Source organism: Microplitis demolitor, chromosome 6, assembly GCF_026212275.2.
Source record: "Microplitis demolitor isolate Queensland-Clemson2020A chromosome 6, iyMicDemo2.1a, whole genome shotgun sequence".
Taxonomy (NCBI): Eukaryota; Metazoa; Arthropoda; class Insecta; order Hymenoptera; family Braconidae; genus Microplitis; species Microplitis demolitor.
In genome coordinates, this window is record NC_068550.1 from 18942868 (window position 1) to 18969798 (window position 26931).

Consider the following 26931-nt stretch of genomic DNA (forward strand, 5'->3'; position numbering starts at 1 on the left):
TTCCAGTAGTGTAGTTGAGTACTATAATATTTACTTACTATATAGTTTCCATGAGACGACAGGAGCTACACTAATTCCACACTGAAAAACGTCTTGTTCAGGTTCTGCTAAGGCAAGGGCGGCAACAAAACCACCATAACTCCATCCCCAAACTGCTACTCGGCGTTTATCAACAAAATGTAACGAATCTCTCAAATATTCTGTAACTTCTAGTTGATCGGCAACTTCTACAGTACCAAGTCTATAATATACTTCATAGAGCATTTTATATCCTTGCCCACCACTTCCTCGACCATCAATTTGTGCGACAATAATGTTTTTTCTACTTGCAAGGTAAGTATTCCAATCAATTTTGAACATGTCTGTGACCAATTGCGTACCTGGTCCGCCAGAACTACAACCATCAAAATTGGAAAATATTCAATTATCGATGAAAATATCGTTTATAATTTTATGTACAAAAAAACTTACACTTGAACAACCATTGGATATCGTGTTATTTCATCTTCTCTAAGCCCGGGAGGTAAATATAACCGTACTTGGGCATTATATCCACCACCTATTTGCACTGGAAATGTTTTTATTTGTGGAAGCGCAATCCTTGCTATCTTCTCCTAAAAAAAAATATGTTAATCCAATAAAAAATTTAATAATGATGCTACGACAATTTAATTATTTTTGTCTTACTCGTAACGCTGTATTATTCTGGAGAAGACTAATAAAGCGCGGTAGTGGTGATTGTGTTTTATACAGAGATACTGTAGGAATGCTAGGGCCTAAACATTCTAATATAAAGTACTCATATCCGGGTGAAAAACTTGCACTGTGGTATTGACACGATTCTTCATTTTCTGGAATAAATTTTTTGATTAATGAATTAATTTTAAAGATGACGAAAAACAATTTTTTTTCGAACAAATATATATTAAGGTGGTTCTCATTTGGGTCATTTTCAAATTTGTATGCTCCCATAGGCTTATGTGGTTCGAAATAAATAAAAAAAAAAATGTCCTTCAAGTTTCAGGTCTGTATCTCAATTTTGACCCGTGCCGCACAGCAAAGTAAGTTTTTTATTTAAATAACATAGAATTTTTAGCATTGATCGATTAATTTATTATTCCGGCAAAAGTAATTGTTTGAAAAATTCGGAACTCTGTAGACTTTATCCTTATAGTAGTAGCTATTCGTCAGATTTTTTGCATATTTTATAGCTAATATAATTTTGGAAGTATAGTAAGATGAAAATAGTTATTTTCAATACGTATGCGGAATGGTAGGGATTCTGACGGCTTGAAGTTACGTCACGAGTTTGAGGCTATGGGCGCATTCTTAGCAAGACCGGATATAATACGACGTCTTGATGAGAATGTTTCCATAGCTTCAAGCGCGTACCTGCACTTCAAGTTTCTCAGGGTTCCTACCTTTGAGCATAAAGTATCGACGAAATTTTTTGTCATATCAGCGGTGGAAGTTGAATTTGCGAGAGAAACAGTCCAAAATGTTTAATTACTGTTTATTGAATTTGAAAGTTCTACCTAATGGACGTTTGTCGAATTAAAAGATAATTTGACTTATCTATAGCGTATTTTAGTAGTCGTATAGAAATGTAGAGACAAATAGAGAGAGAGAAGTTACTTTTCAATACTAGTTCGAGGAAAATTAACTAAACTACAGATTGCCAGAAGTCGTATAGTTTGCGCCTTCTGCATGTTACTCGAAAATTCAACTTCCACGGTTGATATGACAAAAATAAGCTTTTTTAGTTTTTGTGAAATTTTCGAGATGATCATATTGTTAGACAAGATTTTTAAACAAACAAGCAATATAGAGAAAAATTAAAGCTAATCGTACGAATTTTGAAATACTTTATACAGAATTAAGTTATCATTTTCAGTTTAAAAGTTATTTGAGGATAAAGCCAGAAAATCGAAAATGAATAAGTATAAAAATTTTCATTGAGATTTTTTTTATTATTTTTTTTTTTTTTGAGTTTAGAGTAATTTACCTCCATATAAAATTAGAATTTAGCGTTAAAAATTTGAAAATAAATAAGAGTAGAAGATTTGAAATTTAAATACAAGTATTCGGTAAGTTTAGGAATTCAATGGCTTTTCATGATTTTTCATATTAATTCGAGGAATTCGGCTCTTTTGGCGATCGCACTTTGCATGTAGTTGAAAAGGTCTTTCACAGTTCTGGTAGACTTGATATCAGGGATCTGGGGTAAATCGTGTCGGAAACATTTGAGGTAGGATAACCATGGCTCCAACTATCTCATTCTTTCAGATATGTAGAAAGGACTTCGGAACAGAATGTGGTCAGTAGATTCAAATTCATTGCTGCCACAAAGACTACAGATGTGCTTAGGGTCTATCCTGACGGTTGATTTATTCACTAAATAAGCGCAAATGTATTGATTTGCCAGGCGTAGTTGAGTCCGTAAGCGCTTTTGTGGGATTGAAAGGTTTTGGGTGAGATGGAGGGATGAATGTATTCTTTAATAGTACGGTGTATTCTGAAAAGATGCGCAGATGATTTTTCATATGCTTCGAGGTCTTTAAATTCAATTATTCGTTCTGTGTGTTTGAGTGCTGGTTTAAGGATTTCATTCCAAGTCTCCGGATTCCGTTCCCCCAAAGATGTGAAATGTTCATCTTGACCAGTACTTCTTTGAGCAAGGTAGTCTAGTTGTATTTGATGTCGCCTATTAGACCTCTGGGATCGTTTACTAGTTCGAGCTGCCTGGCGAAGCATATTTTTGTAAGGTTATTGTCATCGAGCTCCAGTCCCGACTATAGATTTTGATGAGGCTTGCCGAAGTATCAGTTTGGCCCGAACTAAGGCAAATCTAATTCGCATCTTATCAGATTGTTATGAGGCAAAACGAACATTGGTATGCTGAAAAAATTCCAGATTCGACTGTGATCACGAAACACTATGGCATTGCCGCAGTACGGCATACTATTAGAATTACTGACTGGTAGGTAGCAATGGTAACTTAAGGTTTGCAGATGTTTGGTAAACCAAAGTCAGATGAAGCTAGGAAAGTCTGTGGCAAGGCCACATTCAGGCCTAACATTGCAATTCCTGACTAGTAGGTAGCAATGGTAACTTAAGCTTTGCCAATGTTTGATATGCCAAAGTCAGACGAAACTAAAAAAGTCTGTGGCAAGGCCACAGATCTCAGGCCTAATATTGGAATCCCTGACTAAAATCGGATTGGGGTGGCAGAAGGCTTGCTAAAGTTAAGTATGTCAAATTTAGCAATTATTAGGAAAGTCTTCGTCATTGCCTAAATTAGATATATCTTTGGAATTCCTGACTGGTACCGAATAATATTTAAATAGCATAAATAAACTTGGGAGCCACAATTAGTAGTGTAGCGTAGTAGTTGAAGCGTCGGTCTTTCGTGCGTAGGGTTTCAATCCTTAATAAATTTCGCTTTTTTCCTTGAATTAAAAATTTCTCATTTGATCGGAAATTAAAATAATATTAAATTAGAACATCCGATGATAGCTGCCCTGCAAAAATAATTTTAAACGAAAAAAAAAAAAAATTTTTTAATTTAGTTAAACAATATTATATGATAATTACACCCATACATGACCAAATATGGCCAATTTCTATGTATAAGCGTAAGGCTTGTATGCGAAGTATGGTTTCTAACCCACTGCCTAAGAAGGAAGCCAAATCAGGCTGGGCCTCGCAACTGCGTTATTTTCGGAATTTCAACCTAGTTTGATTGCCTCATTTGGCACGAACTCGGCTTAAGCTATCACCAGCAAGTATGGTTTCCAAACCACTGCCTAAGAAGGAAGCCAAATTAGGCAGGGCCTCGCAACTGCGTTACTTTTGGGATCTCGACTTAGTTTTGTTGTCTCATTTGCCGCAAGTCTGGAATTCGGCGTGCCTTATTCGGGCCACACCACTGCCTAACTCAAATTTCCAGTCGGGCGTATTTTTATCAGGAATTTGAGAATTAATCTGTAAGCCACGAGGCTAAGCTTATAGAGACCCAGTTCTAAGTATAGCAGCTGGTTTAGGGTGCTACGTGGGAGGCTTAAGGATCTTCTGGAGTAGTCTGCTTGGACTGTTTCTATTTTGTCGATGTAGTTAATTTCCTATACGGGGAAAGCATAAAAAAGTGTCGAGGATACCATGCCATTGAATCGAACCACTTTGGACTCCCATGAGTTGCTTTTAGCTTTTCTTTCAATTGATGACACTGCACTAGTTGCTTTTTTGGCTTTTTTTATAACGCTCCAAGGTATTTATATGTACTTACTATGTCTATTCTCTCGCCTTTTGTAGGTGAAAGTATCTGCTGTATCTTAGGGTATACAAGTTCGTAGAAGGTATTCCAGGCCTGGATATCAGGTCCGGAGTACTGAGAATGTTTTGACGGTTTACATCGTTTGACAGATTGCCAGAATTTTGTAGGATTCTTCAGGTTTCCAAACGGCTTGCCTTCGCCTCGGAAACAATTACGTGTGATCTGAGACATTTCTTACTTTACTGCCCTAGGTGTGTCATATACTATTGTTTAATTTAGAGATCTTGTAGGAAATTATATTTTCTACAAAAAAGGTCTTTTTTGGCATACGCTTGAAGTTGATAAAAAAAAAATCAGTCTATCAGTTGACCCTGCGGGCCAGCCCCAAAACTTCCCGCCTATTTCGAGCTCCTTGAGCTCGAAAAATTGCTGTAGATACATTTTCGAGCTCTTCGAGCTCGAAAATACTTTTGTATGCCTTTGTTTTCGAAAGAAAACGTTTTTTGCCATTTTTTCTCAAACGATATTTCTCGAACAAATAAACCAATTGAGACATTCAAGGCAGCAATCGACGCGTTTTATTAGGTTCTACAACTGATCAGATTTTTAAATTGATTCATTAAGTCGTTTTTGAGGAATTTTCAAAATACTAAAAAAATTTTTTTTTTAATTCTTTCGACAACGGTTTCTCTTGAAAGAATTAACCAATTTTGATGTTTGAGGTGGCGTTCGACGCGACTTATGAAGCTTCAGAACCCAGTTCATTTTGGAATCAATTCATCGAGAACATAAAAAGTTATCCAAAAAAAACATTGTTGAAAAAAGTTTAATTTTGAAATATCTCTAAATGAGCCCTACCGATCAAGTTTATTTTTCTTCAGCTTCAAGGTATTTGCAAGCCACGTCGAATGGCACCTTGATGATCAAAATCGGTTCATCCGTTCAAAAGTTATAGATATTTACATACGTACGTACCTACGTACGTACGTATATACACTCGGACATTATCGTGGAACTAGTCAGGATAGCTTCTTAGAATTTCAAAACGTCAAGATCTCTTAGAAATTCGAATTTCGAAAATTGGACTGAAACCAATAACTTCCCGAATTTTTGAAAATTTGCAATTTTCTAAGCGGGAAGTTAAAAATCTGGGCAACGGTTGGCTCTGCGGACCAGCCCAACAACTTTTCGCTGTTTCCGAGCTCAAGGAGCATTATTGTCAATACATTTTCGAGCACTTCGAGCTCGAAAATACTCTTGAATACAATTGGTTTTGATGAGCTTATTGGCGTAGAGCTGGCATGATTTTCGGGCTATTTCGTAAATTATATTCTGAGTTATCCGGGGAGTTATCAGACGTCCTTACAAATTATCTATGATAAAATTTTTCAAAATTTCGCATTGTTTTCTAGTTATTTCGATTTTCATTTTTCGCCTTATTTAACAAAGTGCCTGGTAACACTAGAATTCATTCTCTATTGATTCTTTTTATTTACGATCAATATTTAAGTATGTTTCTTGATGCCTTTTTTTTATTCCTATCAATGAGCATCCCATCGATTCACTGTGGAATAATTGTAACATGGACATAAAACGAGTCACGCGAGATTATTGATAAATTTTTTCATCACGGAATTGGTTGTATGTGACTATTAAAGGTAATAAACATTCTTAATGGCGGAAAAAAATAGAAATGAAATCAAATAGAGGCCGATTGTTATTTTGATGTATTCAATTTTAATCTACTTATTAAGTGAAATATTGATTTGCACTGAGAGTCAAACAAATAAACTTTCTTTGAGCTCGAAAATACTGTTGCATGCTCTTGTTTTAGGAAAAAAACAGCTTTTCAGCATTTCTTTCTCCCCCGATATCTTACGAACAAATTAACCGATTGAGATAGTTGAAGCGGCGATCGACACGTTTTATTGAGTTTTAGAGCTGATCAAATTTTAAGATTGATCGGATGAGTCGCTTCAAAGATAATCGAAGAAAACCCTTTTACACCATTTCTTTCTCGATCGATTTCTCTCGAACGAATAAACAGATTGAGATGGTTGAGGCGGCAATCGACGCGTTTTATTGAATTCTTGTGCTGATTAGATTTTGGAATTGATCGATCATGCCATTTCTGAAAAATTTGAAAAATACTGAAAAAAAAAATTTTTTTTTGTTTTTCTTCCATATCTTAGAGTCTATTTGATCGATCGATTTGAAATTTTCAGGAAAGTTGACAGCCAACAAACTCTTTTGATTGCCACCTCAAACATGCTAATCGGTCAGTTCATTAAAAAGATATTAAAAGTTTACACACACACACACACACACACACACACACACACACACACACACACACACACACACACACGCGCGCGGACACGGACACCCTTCTGAAAATAGTCAGAATAGCTACCTAGAACCTCAAAACGTCGACATCTGATGAAAACTCGGTTTTTGAAAATCGAGGTGAAACCAATAACTTCCCGAATTTTTGAAAATTAATAATTTTCTTAGCGGGAAGTTAAAAAAACTATTGCTTTGCATAAGTAATAGATTTTTAAACGCATGAATTACTTAAGGTAAGCTAATATTTCTTCAATTTAATTGATACTTTCTCAAATCGATTACATTTGAAAACTTTAATAAGCCGATTATTTGATTACATAAAAAAATGGAATTGCAGAAAGATATAATTAAAAATTAGAAAAAATTTTTTACTCAAAAAAATATTTATTTTGTGTTTTATAACAAAATGAAATTAATAATCAATAACTTAAGAATTTATTGAAAACATAGTTTTGAATACGACTCCGTGGCTGAGCGTGCTAAAGTGTAGATCATAAGATTCGCGTAATCGATTGACACGAAAAAAAATTTGTTATGGACATCACTATGCAAGCATGAGCGTGAAGCCTATACTAGCCTGGTTTCCTAGTTCAAATTGATTTTAATTCGAGATGAAGCTCATAAAACAGAGGATGGCATAAAAATTGAAAATATGATCGGAATCGGCGTTGATGGAGCAAACGTTATGGTTGGTAAACATAACTCGGTGACTGCTATTTTTAAAAGAGACCTGTCTGATTTAGTTATTGTCAAATGTGTTTGCCACTCTTTGCATTTATGCGCGGAAAAGGCCGCTGAATCATTACCACGCCAATAAGAATTTCTTGTCAGAGAAACCCATAACTGGTTTTCATACAGCCCTAAACGTTTGGACTATCATAAAAAATTATACGAAATCATGAATAATAATACTGATCCAAAAAGGTTTTAGCGGAACTCGCTGGCTCGCTCGTTATCGAGCTATCATCACTATATTGGAGCAGTGGGAGGAATTAAAGCTGCTTTTTTCTATTGCAAAATCTGATGACAAATGTTACATGGCGGAACAGCTTTATGATATCATGCTGAGACTTCCTTTTAAAGCTTTATTGTTGTATTTACAAAACGAATTAAAACATGTGATGCAATTAAACTTACTTTTTCAAAGTAACCATGTTGAACCTGTCAAATTGTTTGACGATTTGTTTTTGCTATACAAAAATTACATACAGCATCAATGTATTTTGGTTTTGACTTTCATACCATTTCTCGAGAACTTGAGAAAAAGGATCTGTTGGATGTCAGGGAACGATGCAAGACCTTTTTATGTTCTCTAGCCGAGCAGATTCAGAAAAGGCTTCCGGATAATTTATCCTTGTTGAAAACTATTGCTGACTTGCACCCAAGAGTTGCTACATCACAAGTCAAACCCGATATAAAACCAATATTAAATTACATTCAGCGAACTCATATATATGGCAAAAAAAATGACATTGAGTCTGAGTGGCACCAATTAAGCAATAAAATATGGACGAATACCTCTTCTTCAGCTGATTTGTATTTTGAAATATATAATGATTGTGACGCAGCTAGCTGTAAACGTTTTGAAAATATTGCAAAATTCGGATTAACATTTGCTACTGTTCCAATTTCAAACGCGAGTGTGGAACGTGCATTCTCTCTCTATAATATCATAAAAAATAAGTTGCGGAATAGACTATCCATTAAAATGTTGCAAAGCATTTTGATAGTCCGATTTACATTAAATCGAAATGGTGGATCGTGTACAACATTTAATCCATCCAATAAAATGTTAAATTTATTCAACGTCAATATGTATGACTTCAAAAAAAGTGAATCTTCAGATGAAGAAGAAATATTTCATGTATTAAATAATTTACAATAAAAAAACTTTTGAAACATATTAAAACATTTTATTTCTAAATCATTATGAATTTATAATTACACTAATTACAGTAGACGCTCTTCCATATAAATGACTACCATATGAAATGACTATATGGTAGTTATTTATATGGATGATTTTAATTTTGGTAGAGATGCTTGCGGTAGAGATTGTCATACTATTGTTTTTATATGATAGATTTTCAAACTGGTAGAGTTGTTTCGCGGTAGACATTCAGCTTGGTAAATTTTCTGATTGGTTGACTGTAATGTTGGTTGATATATAACTGACATACTTACAATTGGTAGAACTGTGTGTGGGTTGCCTTACTTATGGTAGAGTTGTCAATGGGATAGAGAGGTACCTGGTATACTTATTAATGTGCCGCGTCTACTGTAAATATTTTTTAGGGGGACAACTCAATAATTAAGGCGATTTTAGGGGTTTTTGACATAAACTTTAGGGATAAATATTTTTGAGAGTTGGTAACACTGTTATAAAATAATGAATAGGTCATTAGATTCAGAATGACGTCTAGAATAATGTAGAAGAATTGTATTCAAGCACATAAAAAATTGCAAAAGTTATAAACAAATTGAGATAAAAAAAAACATATATTTAGTTATTGACAAATAATTCATAAACTATCAATAATTATGGAATTTTAATTTAATGCTGAAAATAGGGTTTTTGGAGGCACTGTGCTCGTGTGGCAATGGTTGCGCGAAATACTATTTTTAGCGTCAAATTAAAATTATAGACAATAGAGGCAGAGTTCCGGAAGTTAAGACTTTTTTATTGAAAATTTCGTCCTCTTTTAGAAATCTCTTTTCAAAATTTCTTAATTATTCACATCAGGGATCTAAAAGTTGAATGTCGAGAGAGAAATATCCTGTACAGACGTGCTCGTAGATTTCGTGATCCGTCTGTTCTAGCCCTTTGTAAATCAAAACGCAAAGCTCTCACGGTTAGATTGCATGATTCACGGCAAAATTACCTTAAAAATGCACTAATTAGTTTATTTCAAAACTCAAATATTTGGAATAAGTTAAGACATCTCAACTTAATATGACCAAACTCATTCACCTCACTGAACTACTTTACGGCTGACGAACTAAATAAACATTTTGCAAATATATTAAGGAAACATCCTCCTTGTGACAAAAATGTTATTGACTCTCTACCTACTTCTCACAACAGGATTGGTGACTGTGCGTTCAATTGGTCTAATGTTGATATTACTGATGTCACCAAAGCCTTGCACCTAACTCTGAATAAATTGAGAGGGAAAAGTCCAGACGGTCTGAGCTTGAGCTGGTTAAGAGCTCATCTGCCACAGATCTCCTAATTTCTAACAAATTGTTGAGCTCTGATGTCTTTCAGGATACTTGGAAAACTGTCTTTACCCTGATTAAAAGAAACGATTTACAATGTTAAATGCCCATAAGAAGGGCGATTCAAAAATATTTGAAGTATTCGAAAGCGTTAAAAATTATTTAAAATTTTTTTTTTTCTAATCGTTTTAAATCTTTTTTTTTAATAAGGGTATAATTCCGTTAAACAAAATAACTCCTCCGAGGTCACTTACCGATACACGGCACATCGCTTATTTGCGCCACCTAGCAAAGGTTTTTGAAAGATTGGTTGCAAATCAAGTTGTACATTACTTTGAGGAAAACAACCTATTTGATAAGTATCAGTAAGGTTTCCTCAAATATCATATTACTTAGTCAGCACACTTGAAGTTAACTGACGATATCAGACAAAGCCATAGACAGAGATGAACTAACTTTATTGGTATTATTTGATCTAACCAAAGCTTTCGATTACTTATATCCAAAGGTAATTCTGATTGCTCTGTTTGAATTAGGTGTTTCCCTAGAAGTGATTGTCTGGTTTCTCTCTTATCTATTCGGTAGGCAGCGAGCAGTCATTGATGAACTTGGCATTCCTGCTGAACTACTAAATACTTCATCTAGTGTACCTTAAGGTTCTATTTTCGGTCCTATTTTATTCCTGCTGATAATGAGTCGTGTAACAAGATGGTTAAAATATTGTAAACGTGGTCTATATGCTGATGACACTTACATCTATCATCATTTCGAGCTTTTCCAGTTATCTGAAGCACTTCGGTTGGTTCTTGAGGACGCTCAGGGTGTGGAAAATTGAGCAAAATCAAATCGATGAGAGCTGAACTTAAATAAAACCACGGTTATGATATTGAACTCAAACCATAAACTCAGAACTCTAAAAAACCTTGTTTTGCCTTCTGTAATGGTAGATGGAGTCGCTCTTCCCTATGTATACAATAAAATATAATCTTCCCCGTACAGTGAAATAAAATTTTTGTTACCATCGATTCATCGGATAAATCCTACAAAATAGGTTCGAGATACGAGAGGAGCATAATAATAATGAATATTTTCTATCATATTATTTTTTAACTTCGAGCGGAAATTTTGTTTTGGTTTTGATCTACGATTTATTTAATATTATTTGTAGCTTCATATGTGATTTTACTTTTTTTATTTTTCAAATCACGGTTCCATGATTTTTCTGCTGCTAAATTATCAGGTTCATTTTTTGGTTTTAATTTTTTTCTTGTCTGTACTGTTGGTTTTTCAATATCTATAATTTTAAATGACGCTTTTATTGAAGTGTAACAGTTATCAATACATTGCCCAGCTTTTAAATTGTTTTCATTTTCAATTTTTGTGTTTTTAAAATGGTTTTCCGCAGTAGCTTTAGTAAGATGTTCATTTCCAGGTGTGAATGAAACTGACCAAAAGCATATAAAAGATATTAATTGATCCATTCAATAATTTGCAAAAACTTCTGACTGATATACATTTTTCCCAAATTTTTTATCACACATTTCAGCATTTTTTTCAACGAATTTTTTTGTTGGTAGAAAATGTTTATAAAAAGGGCTAGATTGATAAACAGAATCATGTTCATTATCATTTAATTCATTATTGTCGTTTAATGACTTGTTTACACCAACTTCTATTTCAATTGTATTTTTATTTAACAAGAATTCCATCGCTTCATCAAGCTTCGGATTCTTAAAAAAAATAATAAAATGATGAAAAAAGATTCTATTAGTTTATTTAATGTTTAAGGACAATCGCGATGGACGATGGCAGCAATTATCTATAAGTAAATTTTTCTTTCTTTTCTTTTAATACAATTTTTTTTCATGTATCGAGATGCCATTTTCATGAAGTGTGAATGACACGTCAAGAGTGGAATACTATTCATGAACGATGAATCATGTAAATTAATTGTATTGTACGCAAATATCAAGTACTCTTCGACTGTACAATCATTAAGTGAGTTCATAAAAGCATTGATACTTGCCCACGACCAGTCAGTTACTATTGCTTTAAAGCAGGGCCATTTCACATTGCTATTTATCTACGTATCTTTGAAAAAATTCAAACAATTTGCGATCGAAAGAACTGTATGCTGGTTGGTAATCATTTCAAGTATTAATTATATTTTTTAACTTCCCGCTGAAAATTGTAAATTTTCAAAAATTCGGGAAGTTAATGGTTCTACCCCGATTTTCGAAAATCGAGTTTTCGTCAGATCTCGACGTTTAGAGGTCCTAGGAGGCTATTCTGACTATTTTTAGAATGAGGTCCGAGTGTCTGGTTGTATGTGTGTGAGTGTGTGTGTGTATTTATGTGTATATATATATATATATATATATATATATATATATATATATATATATACATGTGTGTGTATGCGTGTGTGTGTGTGTGTGTTTGGATGTGAACGCTCTATAACTTTTTAAAAAATGAACTGATTTCAATGGTTGAGGTGGCAACCGAAAGAGCTTGTTGGCTATTAACTTTTCTGAAAATTTCAGATCATTTCATCAAGTAGACTCGAAAATATTTGCGAATTACGAAAAAAAAAAAGTTTTTTTTTTAGTTTTTTAGTGATTTCTCAGAAACGAGTCGAATGATCGACTTCAAAATCTTATTAACTCTACAATTTGATAAAACGCGTCGATTGCCACCTTAGCCATATTAATCGGTTAATTTGTTCGAGAGATATCGCGGGAGAAAGAAATGGTAAAAAACAGTTATTTGCGAATATCTCTGAAATAACTTAATTAAACAATTCCAAAATCTGATTAGCTTTAGAACTCAATAAAATACGTCGATTGCTGCCTCAACCGTTCAAGTCGGTTCTTTCGTTCGCGAGATATCGTTGGAAAAAGAAATGGTAAAAAACGGTTTTTTCCAAATATTTTCGAAACGACTGACTCGATCGATTTCAAATTTTAATCAGCTCTAGAATTTAATAAAACGCGCCGATTGCCACCTAAATGTCAAAATCGATTAATTAGTTCAAAAGATATCGGCGTTGAAAAGTTATAAAAATTACATTTTATGTTATTTTTTCCGGATAAATCATAATGTAACGTACTAAAGTGTGTCTGAAATCATATCGATTCATCTTTTTTATGGTTTCTTTCGATCATATAATGCCATCGAACTTGGTTTTTAGTTTAAATCATATTATCAAAAAAAAAAATCGAAAAAACTTAGTTTTCAATATTTTTCTCAGATATTTCATATTTTATCGTTTTTTACATGAGTCAAAACTTATTTAAATCTCGATTTTAATCCCTGACATTGATTTCTGCCTCAATACACTTATTTTATTGAACATAATTAGGAAACAAATTTAAAAAGCCGCTTCATTAATGATTTTCGATTCTTAAATTTTCAAACTTCAGCATAAAACGTAACTTGTTAGAGTTTGAAAAGCTCATAAAAAAACAATTGCATGTGATAGCATTTTCGAGCTCGAAAATATATCTACACTAATGTTATCGAACTCTTTGAGGTCGAAAAAAGCGGGAAGTTTTAGGGCTGGCCCGCAAGGCCAACTGACGCCCAGTTTTGTTTTCTAATATTTACCACACCGGCATAATAATAAATTATTTTTGACGTCTTATAAGGTTTTTACATTATGGACCCCGTAACATCAAAATCCAAAATTAAATTAGAATTGTTATTTAACAGCTCTATTTTTTTTACAATTCCTAAATAGCTGGTGAAAGGTTAAACGAATTTTTTAATATAAGGATGATTAAAACTTGCTTCTTCATCCCTTAATAGAATATCTACAACATCATTGGAATCACGATCATTTTTACTCATCTCACTAGTCTTTGCAGTTCTTAAAACTTGTTTAGAGTGACTGAATTGATAATTCTTCTCAGTAGTAGCAAGCTTCTTATCCAGTTTAATTATTTAGTCATTGTGAACTGTGCTCGGTTTTAAAGTAATTAAATGCTGTCCTAAATTTTGCCGATGATTACCTCGTAATTCGTACGATAACGGAAGAGTATGATTTGATAAATTATTAGTCGAGTATACATATATCGATGTGTATAAACTGTCAACTTCTCCATGAAATTTGAATTTCATTTCACACTCATCATGTCAAAACGCATATATTTTAATCCTTCACTCCTGTAAAACCCCTTCTCCATCTTTTTAAACATTGAGTATCTAAACAACGATTTCAATGTCCAATACTTCCGACTTACGATTCCAACGTTCATTCCGTCCGACTGATGATTTCATCGTTCATTACATACAACTGACGATTCAAATGTCGACTTGGGTAAATTATTTAAAAATGCTACTCTACGATAAACGGTGTGGCTCAATGGATAAAGATAGATTGATCGGAAGATAGCATATGCTCGGATAGTTCAACTGGAAAAGCACTTGGCGCGTAACCGACAGGCTCTGGGTTCGTTTCTCAGTTCGGACTATCCATATTTTTCTCAATTTATTTATTTATTTATTTATTTAATCGGTCATAGGATAAAGTCCTCTAGTGACCATAAGAAAGTATTAGTATATATATAAAAGGTACATTATGATAATAGTATAAATTAAATAATTTGTTTAGATATATGGTCTTCCGTTACATTATTTCTTGAGGAAATTTAAAAATATATAAATATAAATGAGGCTATATATAAGTTGGAAATATATATATATATATATAGATAGATATATGTAGCGTTGCTACAGTAATTACGAACGATCAATTTCGGCAATCTACGCCGAAGATCGATTTTTCCATATTCCGTCTCTACCTCATTCGTAGAGACATTATACAATTACAAGATACACCGCTGAGCTGCGAACACGCATTCAAGCGTTTTCATTTTGTATAATTTTCTTTTACTGTGTTAATTACGTTGGATAAATAAAACATTTATTCATCATTATTAGTTGGTTTAAATAATTTATTTTAATATAGTTAAATTTTACCCTTAACCACTAAATTGGTGACCCCGACGTAATCTCTTTTTAAGGGAAGCGTCGAACACGTGCATTACACTGTTTGTAAAACTCTCGCGAGTTCTCGTGTCGTTTTGCCACGAATATTTTGTCGCGTTGCCGATTAACCGGAGACCATGATTTTCATGCATAGTTTTTTTTCGTGTGAATTTATTTTTGAATTATTTAGTGCAGTGATTTTTTCATCATTGTGCAGTTTTTATTCTTTTATCACCGCTGGTGCATTGCTGGGCATCTTATGGACGTTATGCTGCATCAGTGTTGATTCGAGGGACCTTTAGTGCGAATCGAATAGTGATAAAAGTTTTCGCGAGCTGTGATAAAAAAATTATAATTAATTTTGCACGCAGTGTCACGTATAATTTTCTTTCCGTTACCGGAAATACCATCGAGGATTAAGCCGATACACCGGCTGCACATTCCTGAGCTGTGCGTCATCGATAATCTTTCGGTAGCACAGTACCGAATTAAAGACATTGTTGACGGGTGATATCAGACTCTGAAACGGAGAGTGACAAGAAAATGAAATAATTATAAGTGCAGGTGATATTATAATTATTTGAAATATTATTTTTATTTTCTATATTTCAAAATGTACGCATCCGCCGCAGAGGAAATTGCTGCTTTGCGTAAGCAACTTGCACTGTTGGCTGCCGAGTACAGCGAAATGCTTACTCAGGAGCAACTTTCAAACACACGATCCAGAGCACACCGACACCATCGTCCTCGGAAGGTTAAAAAATTTGACTATTGCTAGTATCACTTCAAGCATGGTAAAAATGCCCGATCATGCGCTCCCGGCTGTAAATGGCAGGGAAAGTTAAACGAGAATCAGCAGAGGCGGCTAATGATTCTCAATCGATTTCTCGCCGCCTGTTCATCAGAGACCGAACTACAGGAACGGAATATCTTGTCGATTCTGGCTCCGATTTGTCTGTCTTTCCACGTGACTGGCTGAAATCAATCAGTACACTCATAGGTTACCAATTGTATGCTGCAAACGGCTCGATAATTCAAACTTATGGTTTAAAATCGATTACATTAAATCTTAGACGTCACCGTGACTTCTCATGGAATTTCATAATTGCTGACGTCACTAAACCGATTATAGGTGCAGGCTTCCTAAGTCATTATGACTTACTAGTCGACCTAAAGCGAAAATGCCTTCGTGATGGCATCACTGGTTTATTGACACCCGGAAATTCTCACACGACATCGGCAGAAACAAATATCAAAGCAGTCGATGGTAGTTCTGCGTATATGGAATTATTGAGAGAATTTAACGATATTACACGTCCTGATGCTAGTCAGCGTCAAACGAAAAAACATTCAACGGTGCATCACATTCGAACGTCACCTGGACCGCCAGTTTCGTGTAAAGCAAGACGCCTAGCTCCAGATAAATTGAAAATTGCACAAGCCGAGTTCTGAAAAATGATTGAGGAAGGTATTTGCAGACCATCAAACAGCGCCTGGGCTTCACCACGTCATTTAGCGCAGAAGAAGTCCGGAAAATGGAGGCCGTGCTATGATTACCGACCACTGAACGAGCGAACCTTAATCGATAAATACTCGCTGCGTTATCTTGACGACTTTGCCGCATTTTTACACGGTAAAAACATATTTTCAGTCGTCGATTTTGCAAAGGCCTTTTTGCAAATACCCATATCACCGGAAGACATGCCGAAAACGGCGATCATTACACCGTTTGGACTGTTCGAGTTCCGATATATGACGTTTGGGCTTAAAAACGCGGCTCAAAGATTTCAACGATTCATCGATGAGGTCACTCGTGACCTGGGCTTCGTTTTTCCATATGTTGACGATATTTTAATCGCATCTAACGATGAGAAGCAACACATGGAGCACCTGAAAATTTTATTCGAGTGTTTCCGTGAATACGGACTGGTAATTAACGTACCAGAATGCCAGTTTGGTCGACCGGTAGTAAAATTTCTCGGCCATGTCATCACCAAAGATGGAATTAAGCCGTTTCTGGAAAAAGTCGAGGCTATTGTCAATTTCAAGCCTCCTACCACCGTAAAAGCTCTTCGTTGATTTTTCGGCACAGTGAATTTCTACAGAAAGTTCATCAAGAACGCTGCAGAAATTCTAGCACCGTTAAATAAAATTTTGGAAGGACCCAAAGTCAAAGGCTCTCATCTAGTCAACTGGACAACCGAACTTCAGGAGTCTTTTGTCAGCTAAACACGCTCTTGCGGATGCTACTCTGTTGGTTCCCCCTAAAATCGATGCTGACTGGCAATGTTCACCGACGCATTCGAAATAGGAATTGGAGCTGTTTTACAACAAAGAGTGGATAACAACTGGCAACCACTAGCATTTTTCAGTCAAAAAGTGTCCCCGTCGATTCAAAAATTGTTGACGTACGACCGCCTGTTGAACGCCATCTACGATGCTGTAAAATACTTTCGGCATATTTTCGAAGGTCGACATGTCACGATCTACACTAATCACAAACCGCTTCAGCACGCTTAGAAACAGCGCATCGAAAAAGCATCGCCTTGGCAACTTCGTTGACTCGATTTCATCGGTCAATTCACCACCGATATTCGACATGTGTCGGGTACCGATAATATTGTCGTTGATACATTGTCACGTGTCGAAGCAGTGTCTACTGCTATTACATCGGAAGAACTCGCCGATGCACAGAAGCAAGATCTCGAGCTTCAACAACTGCTGCAACAGACAACCGCGTTGCAGCTTCGACGAATCAATTTCGACAACCGTTTAGCATTGTACTGTGACATTGCGTCAGGTACGGTGTGACTTTACGTTCCAGAGCCCCTGAGAAAGAAGGTGTTTAATTTACTGCACTCGCTAGCTCATCCTGGAATCAAAGGATCATTAAAAATGATCTCTAAACGATACGTCTGGCCGTCGATTAATAAAGATTGCAGAGAATGGGGGAAATCTTGCATCGATTGCCAGAAAAATAAAATCCAGAGACACGTGCCATCGCCGATTGCCGGTTTTCAACCTTCAATTGAACGATTCGAGCACATACATATCGATCTAGTGTCTTTAAAATCGTCAAGAGGCCTTAATCAATGCCTAACGATCATCGACCGATTCACGAGGTTTCCTGAGGCTGTCCCGTTATCAAATGGAACTGCAGAGACGGTACCACATGCACTATCACTGCATTGGATTTCTCGCCACGCAGTACCTAAACGCATTACCTCGGACCAAGGTCCACAATTCGAATCGTCGTTATTTCAGTCGCTACTAAAAATGTATGGAATAAAATACCTACATACTACACCGTATCGACCGCAAGCCAACGGTCTCGTCGAACGTTTACATCGTCAGCTAAAGGCAGCACTTTTGTGTCATCGAGAGTCATGGTATGACGCATTACCAGCCGTTTTGCTCGGGTTACGCGCTGCTTGGAAAGACGACATCCAGACGACCCCGGCTGAATTAGTATACAGTGAGCCTATACGATTACCCGGTGAGTTACTATCTCAGTTTTTTTTTAGCAGAGCTGCGAACACGCATTCAAGCATTTTCATTTTGTATGATTTGCTTTTACTGTGTTAATTACGTTGGATAAATAAAACATTTATTTATCATAAGTAGTTGGTTTAAATAATTTATTTTAATATAGTTAAATTTTACGCTTAACCACTAAATATATATATATATATATATATATATATATATATATATATATATATATATATATATATATATATATATATATATATATATATAATATATTTAAGCACAAAATTTAAGTAGAAAAATAATACATTCAACTACAAAATACAAGTTCAATCAAACTAATGAGTTCTTCTCCAGGTTAATAAGCTAATGATAGATGGTGGTAATGAATTCCAAAAGGCAGTGCCTTGGACCAGAAGAGAGTGTTAGAAGATAGTAGTTCGTGGGATGGGCGAAAGAAGCGTATCAGTTCTGTTGTTGTCCCGGCGTCTTGCAACATTATGATTTAGTCTTATGCTTAGGCACAGCAAGTTATTTTTGTCCAGTATTAACATACCATGATATATGCAACCCAGAAAATATAGTCTGCGATTACTTGGCGACAGCCAGCCAAGGTCAAGTCGTGCATTATTAATGTGGGCACCAATTGTTATGCGTAGAACAAACCTCGCACAGTTGTTGAGTGAAACTGTCAGCTTCATTGCTCAACTGATACTCTCCATAAGGTTACCCGCCACCCTATAGTATTTAAGCCTCGATAAAAAATATAGTTTTAAATTTTTATTCCTAGGATCCACTTAATAATAAGAATGTTAATTAATTAGTATCAATAAAAAGATTAGAACATAATAAATTAGATTTTTTAAGAAATAGTATGTGTGTGGGTGTGTGTGATAACTCTATAACGTCAATTTACAAGGGTTACATTATAATTGATGGTTTTGATTACAGCCCATGTAACAATCTTGTTCAAGGCTTGAGCAAGCCTGGTTTCAAGTTTGATTGACGTTAGTGTCTTTTCCTACCTATGTGTCTTGCTACGGATACTTGTGGCTAGATTTCAATAGCAAGTCTAATGAAAGCCTTTCATAAGAAATTTGTGCCTGATTATAACTCAATTCAGGAGGAAGATTATCGTTGAACATAGTTGTACATGGCTTACTCGAAATCTGCTCAAGGCTCGAAATTGACCTTGAGTTTTGAGCAGATCTTGAGCAAGCCATGCGTAAATACCTGCTGTAAGTTACTGGTGCAAAAAATGCACCAGAAGCTTTTCCACTGAACCGTATCTCCGATATCTTCAATATTTTTTGTATAATGGCTTGAGCAAGTTATGCACATGTCTTGATGACAATTTCTTGCTACATGATTTTTGTGTAAGACCCATACGTAGAAAAAGACACTAGGGGCCAGGAATTTAACTCAAGACACTGGCACCAGAATCTTGCTCAAGCATGTGTTACTTGGGAGAGGATATAAAAGAAGCTTGTTAATGAAGGTTGTTTCTATTATATACTTACTTGTGTTGACTTTTTTGGATTTATTTGTGTTCTTATGATTGGAAGTTACTTCATGAGTGTTAGCATCTTCATTATCATCATCTTCCTGTTCATTAAATTGATCATTCCAGTCTTTATTTTCTGACCAATCTGATGAAAGACTCAACATTCCCGAATGAATATTATTGTCATTTTCAGATGTATATAAGTTATTTCCTCTCATAATAGAAGCAGGACATGTTATACAAAATGCTGGATAGAGTGTTGACCCCACTTCTGGAAGAACGGAACTCACTTTGTATAAATGACGTTGCCCCGGTCGCCCTGCTGGAATGCCCAGAAAATATCTAGAAAGCAATCAACGAAAGAAGAATTAAGATAAATATTTTTTTTATCTAAAAATTTTAGATATTGGTTTATACATTAGATGTGATGGTCAAGATCATTTTACACAATGAAGAATTACTCAAATGTTGATAAAGAAAAATATTGAAAAAAAAAAAATTTCTAAATGAGAATCAGTAGTTTTTTCTTTTTGAGATTTATGTGTATCAAATAAAATGAATTACAGAAAAAAGTACTCACATTGTATTGTTAGCATGGTCCCAAGCTAATATTTTAACTACTTCACGTCGTCCATGCGTGAGAGGCACAACTTGTTTTTTAACGACATTAACCCAGACGATGTGTTTAAAAAAACCGGCTGGACCATCTCTTACAGGAGCAATCGTTATATAACTACTACTATTTAATGAGAATAGTGGTGGATGTGAAGATGCGTCGACCCAACCACGATTTTCACTGATTCTTTGGATTTCTTGACAATGCCACAAAGGACTTTTACACACGGTGATTACCGACACATTCTGAGCACGAGTTAACCAAGTTATGGAAACTTCGGTTAAAGAAATCCAAGAAGCAGTTGTGAAATAATGATCGCTATAATAAATTTTATGTTTATATTAGTATTTATAATGGACTGCTTGTATTCTTGTGATTGCGCACCTCAAGCGCGAAAGCGCTGAGTGTGCTTTATTGGCGCTCGATTTTTTTTCGGGTATCTCACTCACTTTCAACCATCTCTATACTTTTTGAATTATATTAACCCTAGACTGGTCAACGCGTGAACGAGATGCCACACTTCATTCTATTATTTTTATTACAATTACATTTTTTACTAAAAAAGCTTGAAAAAATTTGCCTTTGTTCTTCAAACATTTTAGAATATTTTAACAATTTTTTTGAGCATGTTGAAATACATAAAGTTGCGTGAAAAAAATCCTACCAAAAACAGATTCTCTGTATAAAGTCGCGCCAAGTAAACGTTTAAAAATTTTGAAAAGTAAAAAAAAAATTATTTTTTACAAAAAAAAAAAGTCAAATCGAAAAAATACCAAGTACCTAGTATGATGCAAAATCATAACAAACATTTTCATAAAATTAAAAAAAAAATTATGTAACAAAATTTTAATGTACTTGGTGTGCTTACAAAAGAGTAAAAAAAAACATATTTGATTTTATTAGAAATTAATTTTGCTTAAGTACATGTAATAACGCACACCAAGTACATTGAAATTTTGTAATACAATTTTTTTCTTAATTTTTTAATTTTTTAAAATGCTGGTCTAATTTCATTATTTAAATTAGTTCTCATAACTAAAATGAATAAAGTTTTATGATTTTAAGATGAACAATCAATTATCTTTCGAAGAGAGAAGGAATTTTCTGAAAATTTAAAAAAAAGTTTCTAAAAATGAGAGCTAAAAACCACTATGTTTACGGTATAGATACAGGGTAGGCTCGCGCCATGACACTTCACATGTGATTGAGCGTGTACTTGGCGCGAGACACTACCGTATCTCCTGATTTTAAAAAAAATGTGACGGATTTGCGGGACTGTTTTCATCACTTGACCAAAGTCGTTAGTAAATTTTAACTTGCGGTGTTGCCGTCTTTGATGTATGTCCCATCTTTCTAACTTCTCACGCTCATGCTCAGATTGTTAACGGCTGTTATTGTGTATGAAAGGTTATACGGAAGTAAATATTTACTTTCAATAATAAATATTTTTAAAAACTCTGCAATTAAGAAAATTATTTTTTAATTTGTTTCTTCATTTAATTTATAATAAGTTTATTCAAATATTCTTTTCTGTCCACTGTTAAAATATTTCTATCTATTACCGAAAGCATTAATCTGTGGTTACGTGATATTGTTATTTACAAGAAACATAATTGAGTTTTTTTAAGTTAATCAAAATTAAATACTATTAAAATTTAATTAATAAAAAATATGTTAAATTTGTTTAAATAACTAATTGTTTTAAAAAGAGTGTTCAGTCACGAGCTTGATCATTTTTTAAAAGCTTCGTGTACTTTCGCTACGTCCGGGAATAGCCGAACTCGCTACTGACTGCAAGTCAGAATAGTGCCGAGTCACTCGCTATCTGGGCCCGGTACATACAATTTCTAACTCATGGCCGTATCAAGACGCCATGAGAACCTGCTACAAGCCGGCCAATCATATAATTCGCTTCCTGTTGGCGCGCTTTTAAGCCAATGGGAAAATTCGTCTCATACAGCAAGGCTGCCACGTCACCATTGAGTGGCAACGAAGAAGAAGACGCCTGCTCAAGCCATTAACTTCATCGTAGATTGATAAGTACAAATACAGCTATCCGTCTAACCGCATCGCTAATATAAATTGTTCTTGTAACATAATTTTGCTCAACTTACGTTTGATTAACTTCAATAATTAGACAGTATACTAAGACTGGTATTTATTGAAAATTGTCGCTCGCGTATAATTAACAGTAATTAATTTCAACGCGTTCTGATTCACTATCGACCACGTGGTCGAGTTTTTATACGTGAACTTATATCCGTTGCATTCGCAATCGCATGTATATTGAGTTGTATTCACTTTTAAGTATTTTTTTCACAGGTTTTCAGTGTACATATTGTTAATAAAACATCTAATTGATGATCTGTAATTTTTGTATTACTCTCTAGTTATTGAATTAACCACACCTACACCAGAATCCTTTTGTGCATTCTCTCAATTTAACACAGAGTTTAAAATTAATAAAAATAAAGTTGAAAATTCTTTTTCATGTTCGAATTTTTTACGGTATTTCCGCCAGAAATACTACACCAATAGTAAATATCTAGAGCGATCAGGCAACGTCGAACTCTCAAAAGCATTGCGGCGATTTCCTCATTACTTAACCAAAGTTGTTAGGTCGCGTTTATTGACCAGTCTAGTGTTAAATTAGGTTGGAACTTATATTATCATATAAAAAATTCATTGAGGAATAGTTGTAATACGACTTAAAGTTAATTCGTTAATATATTATTCTTAAAATAAATAATTTAGCTTAGGGGAGATGATATAAATTAATTGACTAACTTCTCGTGATCACAAAAACACTTGAATAAAACGGCTCATGAATCGATAGTATTTTTAACTTCCCGTTAAGAAAATTAGCGATTTTCAAAAAATTCAGGAAGTTATAGTTTACACCCCAATTTGCGAAAATCGAAATTTCCTTAGGTGTCGACGTTTTAAGGTTCTAGAAAGCTATTCTGACTATTTTCAGAATGATATCCGAGTGTGTGTATGTGTGTGGGGGTGTGCGTGTGTGCGTGTAAGTAACCTCTTTGTAACTTTTTAACTAATGTCTCGATTCAAATGGTTAAGGCGGTAATCGACAGAACTTGCTGACCATTAACTTTCCTGAGAATTTTAGGTCATTCGATCATGTAGACTCGAAAATATTGGCGAATTACGAAAAAAAAAATTGTTTTTCTAGTTTTTTAGTGATTTCTCAGAAATTACTTGAACAATCGACTTAAAAATCTAATCAGCTCTAAAATTTAATAAAACGCGCCGATTGCTGCCTTACCCATCTCACTCGGTTAGTGCGTTCGAGAGATATTGCGGAAGAAAGAAATGATGAAAAACGGTTTTTTCCAAATATTTTCGAAACAACTGACCCGATCGATTCCAAATTAAAATGAGCTTTAGAATTCAATAAAACGCTCCGATTGCTACCTCAAACGTCAAAATCGGCTTATTAGTTCAAAAGCTATCGGTATTGAAAAGTGGAAAAAATAACATTTTATGTTGTTTTTTCCGGATGAATCGTAATGTAATGTACTAAAATGTGTCTGAAATCATACAAATTCTTCCTCTTTATGGTCTCTTTTGGTCGTCATAAAACCCTGATTAAACAAAACGATTTGTGACGATTAAAAACGATAAAAAATTTAATCATCGTTAATCATCTTTAGTCGTCATAATTGTCATGGTTTTTCAGATTTAATCGTCTCTAATCGTCAAAAGACGATTATTTTACGATTAAAAGCGATTAAAGATGATTAAAATTTCAAATCGTCATAAATCGTTTTTAATCGTAAAATAATATATAGCAATTTCCGGTCCTGCATTAAGATTAAAAATGATTTATGACGATTTGAAATTTTAATCGTTTTCAATACTCTTCAATCATTAATTGACGATTCGTGATGATTTAAAACGATTAAAATAGTTTTAATCGTCACAAATCGTTTCGTTTAGTCAGGGAATGTTATCTAATTCGTTATTCAGTTTAAATCATATTATCAACAAAAAAATCGAAAAAACACAGTTTTTAATATTTTTCTCGGATATTTTATATGTTATTGCTCTGACATGAGTCAAAAATTATTTAAATCTTGATTTCGATCACAGACAGTGATTTCTGCCTCAATACTTTTATGTTATTAAACATAAACGAAAATTAAAATTTAAAAACCGTTCTTTATTAATGACTTCGATTCTTCAATTTTCAAATTTTGGCATAGAACGTAACTTTTTAAAGCTTGATAAGCTCATAAAAAAAAAATTGCATGCAATAGGATTTTCCAGCTTGAAAACATATTCACACTTATGTTCTCGAGCTCTTCGAGGACTTTTTATCGCATGAATTTTTATCGGAAATATGTAGACTCATTTGGTAGAAAGTACGTCATAGGTGATAAAGTAAAGTATATTTTCCTTTTTTGTTTTATGATAATTTTTCCATTATTAATAAAGGTTCGAAGGTACATGATTGATTTTTGTGCTATGATTAAAACTTCATTAATCTATCTTTGGCAATTTCTGACCTCGAAATTTATTGAAAATGTCAAAAAAAAAATTAATTTCTATTTAATTTTATCCTAAAACTCTTTAAATCAATGAGACATCTAAGTAAATATCTCAAAAACAATTTTTCACTAGTGATTATTTTTACAGGTACTAGAGAAATATATTTTAATACTTTAACTTACGTATGCTCAAGAATAGCTGGTGGCTTAACAGTTTTAATGTTGATATTTTTAGGATCAGCCAAATCCGCAACATGAAGTTTCACCTGAGGATTCGGTGTACCAGGTCTAGGATATCTTAAAGACAATGTTTCCGGATAAAGGTTTTTATTTTCTGCACCAAACCATGATATGTGCATTTCCTCAACTAATGAGTCATTGAAAGATGCATATAACATCATATGGCCATCTTTTGACATCCAGATTGCTTGAGAACTTTGAAGAATTTCCTCTAACAAACGAAAACAGATTTTGATATTGTTGATACTATTTCGAATCGTAAATTTCAATGAATTATCCATAAATTTAATTTTTGACCTAGTCAGAAAATTTTAACAGTGGTTGGCATTTTTATCGGATAAACGCTTCCTAAACAAAGTTATAAATGCTTTGAATAGTACTGATAAATATTTCAAATCCTTGAATTATAGATTTTTTAGACTCGGGATATTTTTGAAATATGTATATACTATAAATACTAATATCTTTGCTATAAAAAATATTATATTTACTAATATTTGTTACTAAGTTGAATTCAGAATGCTAACGTAGTGGCATATAATTTTGTAATGATTAAAAATCAAGATAAAATAGAATTTTTTTATATTTTAAGTAAAGATCATTCTTTTTACAGAAATGCTTATTAATCGTCAGACTTATCAAGAACTTCGTTTTTGCCACTAGGACTAATTTCCAATTTGTTACAAAATTTTGTATTTTCCCCTGGTAGGCGATAAGGCTGACAGTACTTCAACTGAATCACTAAAGGAGGACCAGAAGTCATTACTTTGATATGCTCTGATATAGAAAATATTGCAAAAAACCGTTTTTTACCATTTCTTTCTCAAACGATCTCTCCAATATATCAATTGATTACGATGGTTCTTTTGCGACAATTAACGTGCTTTGTTAAATTTTAAAACTAATTAGAATTTCGGGTCAATTCATTGTCCTTTGTAAGAAATTTCAAATTGGTTGATTAGTTAAAATGTTATCGAAGGTTAACACACACACACGCGCGCGCACACGCATGCATGTATATTAGAGTACTTCGTTTCCGGCAAAAATATTTTTTTTGTTGCTCATCAAAAAAAATATTGTTTCTTATGCTAAAAAAAAAATTCTTGCCAAGTTTGAGCTCTTAATTCCAATCCAAAGTACTTTCCATTTGATTTCAAAGATTTCCCACTTAAAATACTCTTAAATTGAATTAATTTTTCTTTAACTTTCTAATACTCAGCTGCGTTTCATGATATCGACGCGGTTTTGGTCGCAAATTGTAGGGCATTTGGTGTTTTTCGAAAGTGCCCATAGTAATTTAGCTGTAATTCCAGCTGTTTCGCTGATGCCCGCTAAGGAAGCTGTTTCTCGTATCAAATTGACCTTTATTGGCTTGCAGAACGTAAACCAATGAATGCACATCAAAAATGTCAGTGGGAATTTTATAGGAAATTTTATTTCCTTCAAAAAAAGCCCTATGAGTCAAGTCGCTAAAGTCCATAGTTTCCGAGTCATATTAATTTTAATAATTAAAAAAATTAAATATTAATTATCATTTTTAACTTCCCGCTAAGAAAATCGATGATTTTCAAAAATTTCGGGAACCCAAGAACAAATGATCAGACCTGACTATGCCTGTTCATGAATGATCAGGCCTGAAATTAGACATGATCAGGCCTGATCATACCTGCCCATGCCTGTCCATGTCTGATCAAGCCTAACATTTGGGATTAAATTAAAAATCTTAATTATAATTAAATATAACTAC

General features: G+C 34.1%; 1 protein-coding gene across 1 annotated transcript in view; it reads right to left on the bottom strand.

Moving 5' to 3' along the window:
• Positions 1-26931, bottom strand: part of LOC103569051 (inactive dipeptidyl peptidase 10) — a 53340-nt gene that overhangs the window by 13938 nt on the left and 12471 nt on the right. The window contains exons 6-11 of the mRNA XM_053740227.1: positions 25128-25395; positions 20401-20754; positions 19837-20162; positions 688-851; positions 472-614; positions 39-394 (exon numbers count right to left, since the gene is read on the bottom strand). Of these exons, the coding sequence (XP_053596202.1) occupies positions 39-394; positions 472-614; positions 688-851; positions 19837-20162; positions 20401-20754; positions 25128-25395 (1611 nt within the window). The remainder of the gene's footprint in view (positions 1-38; positions 395-471; positions 615-687; positions 852-19836; positions 20163-20400; positions 20755-25127; positions 25396-26931) is intronic.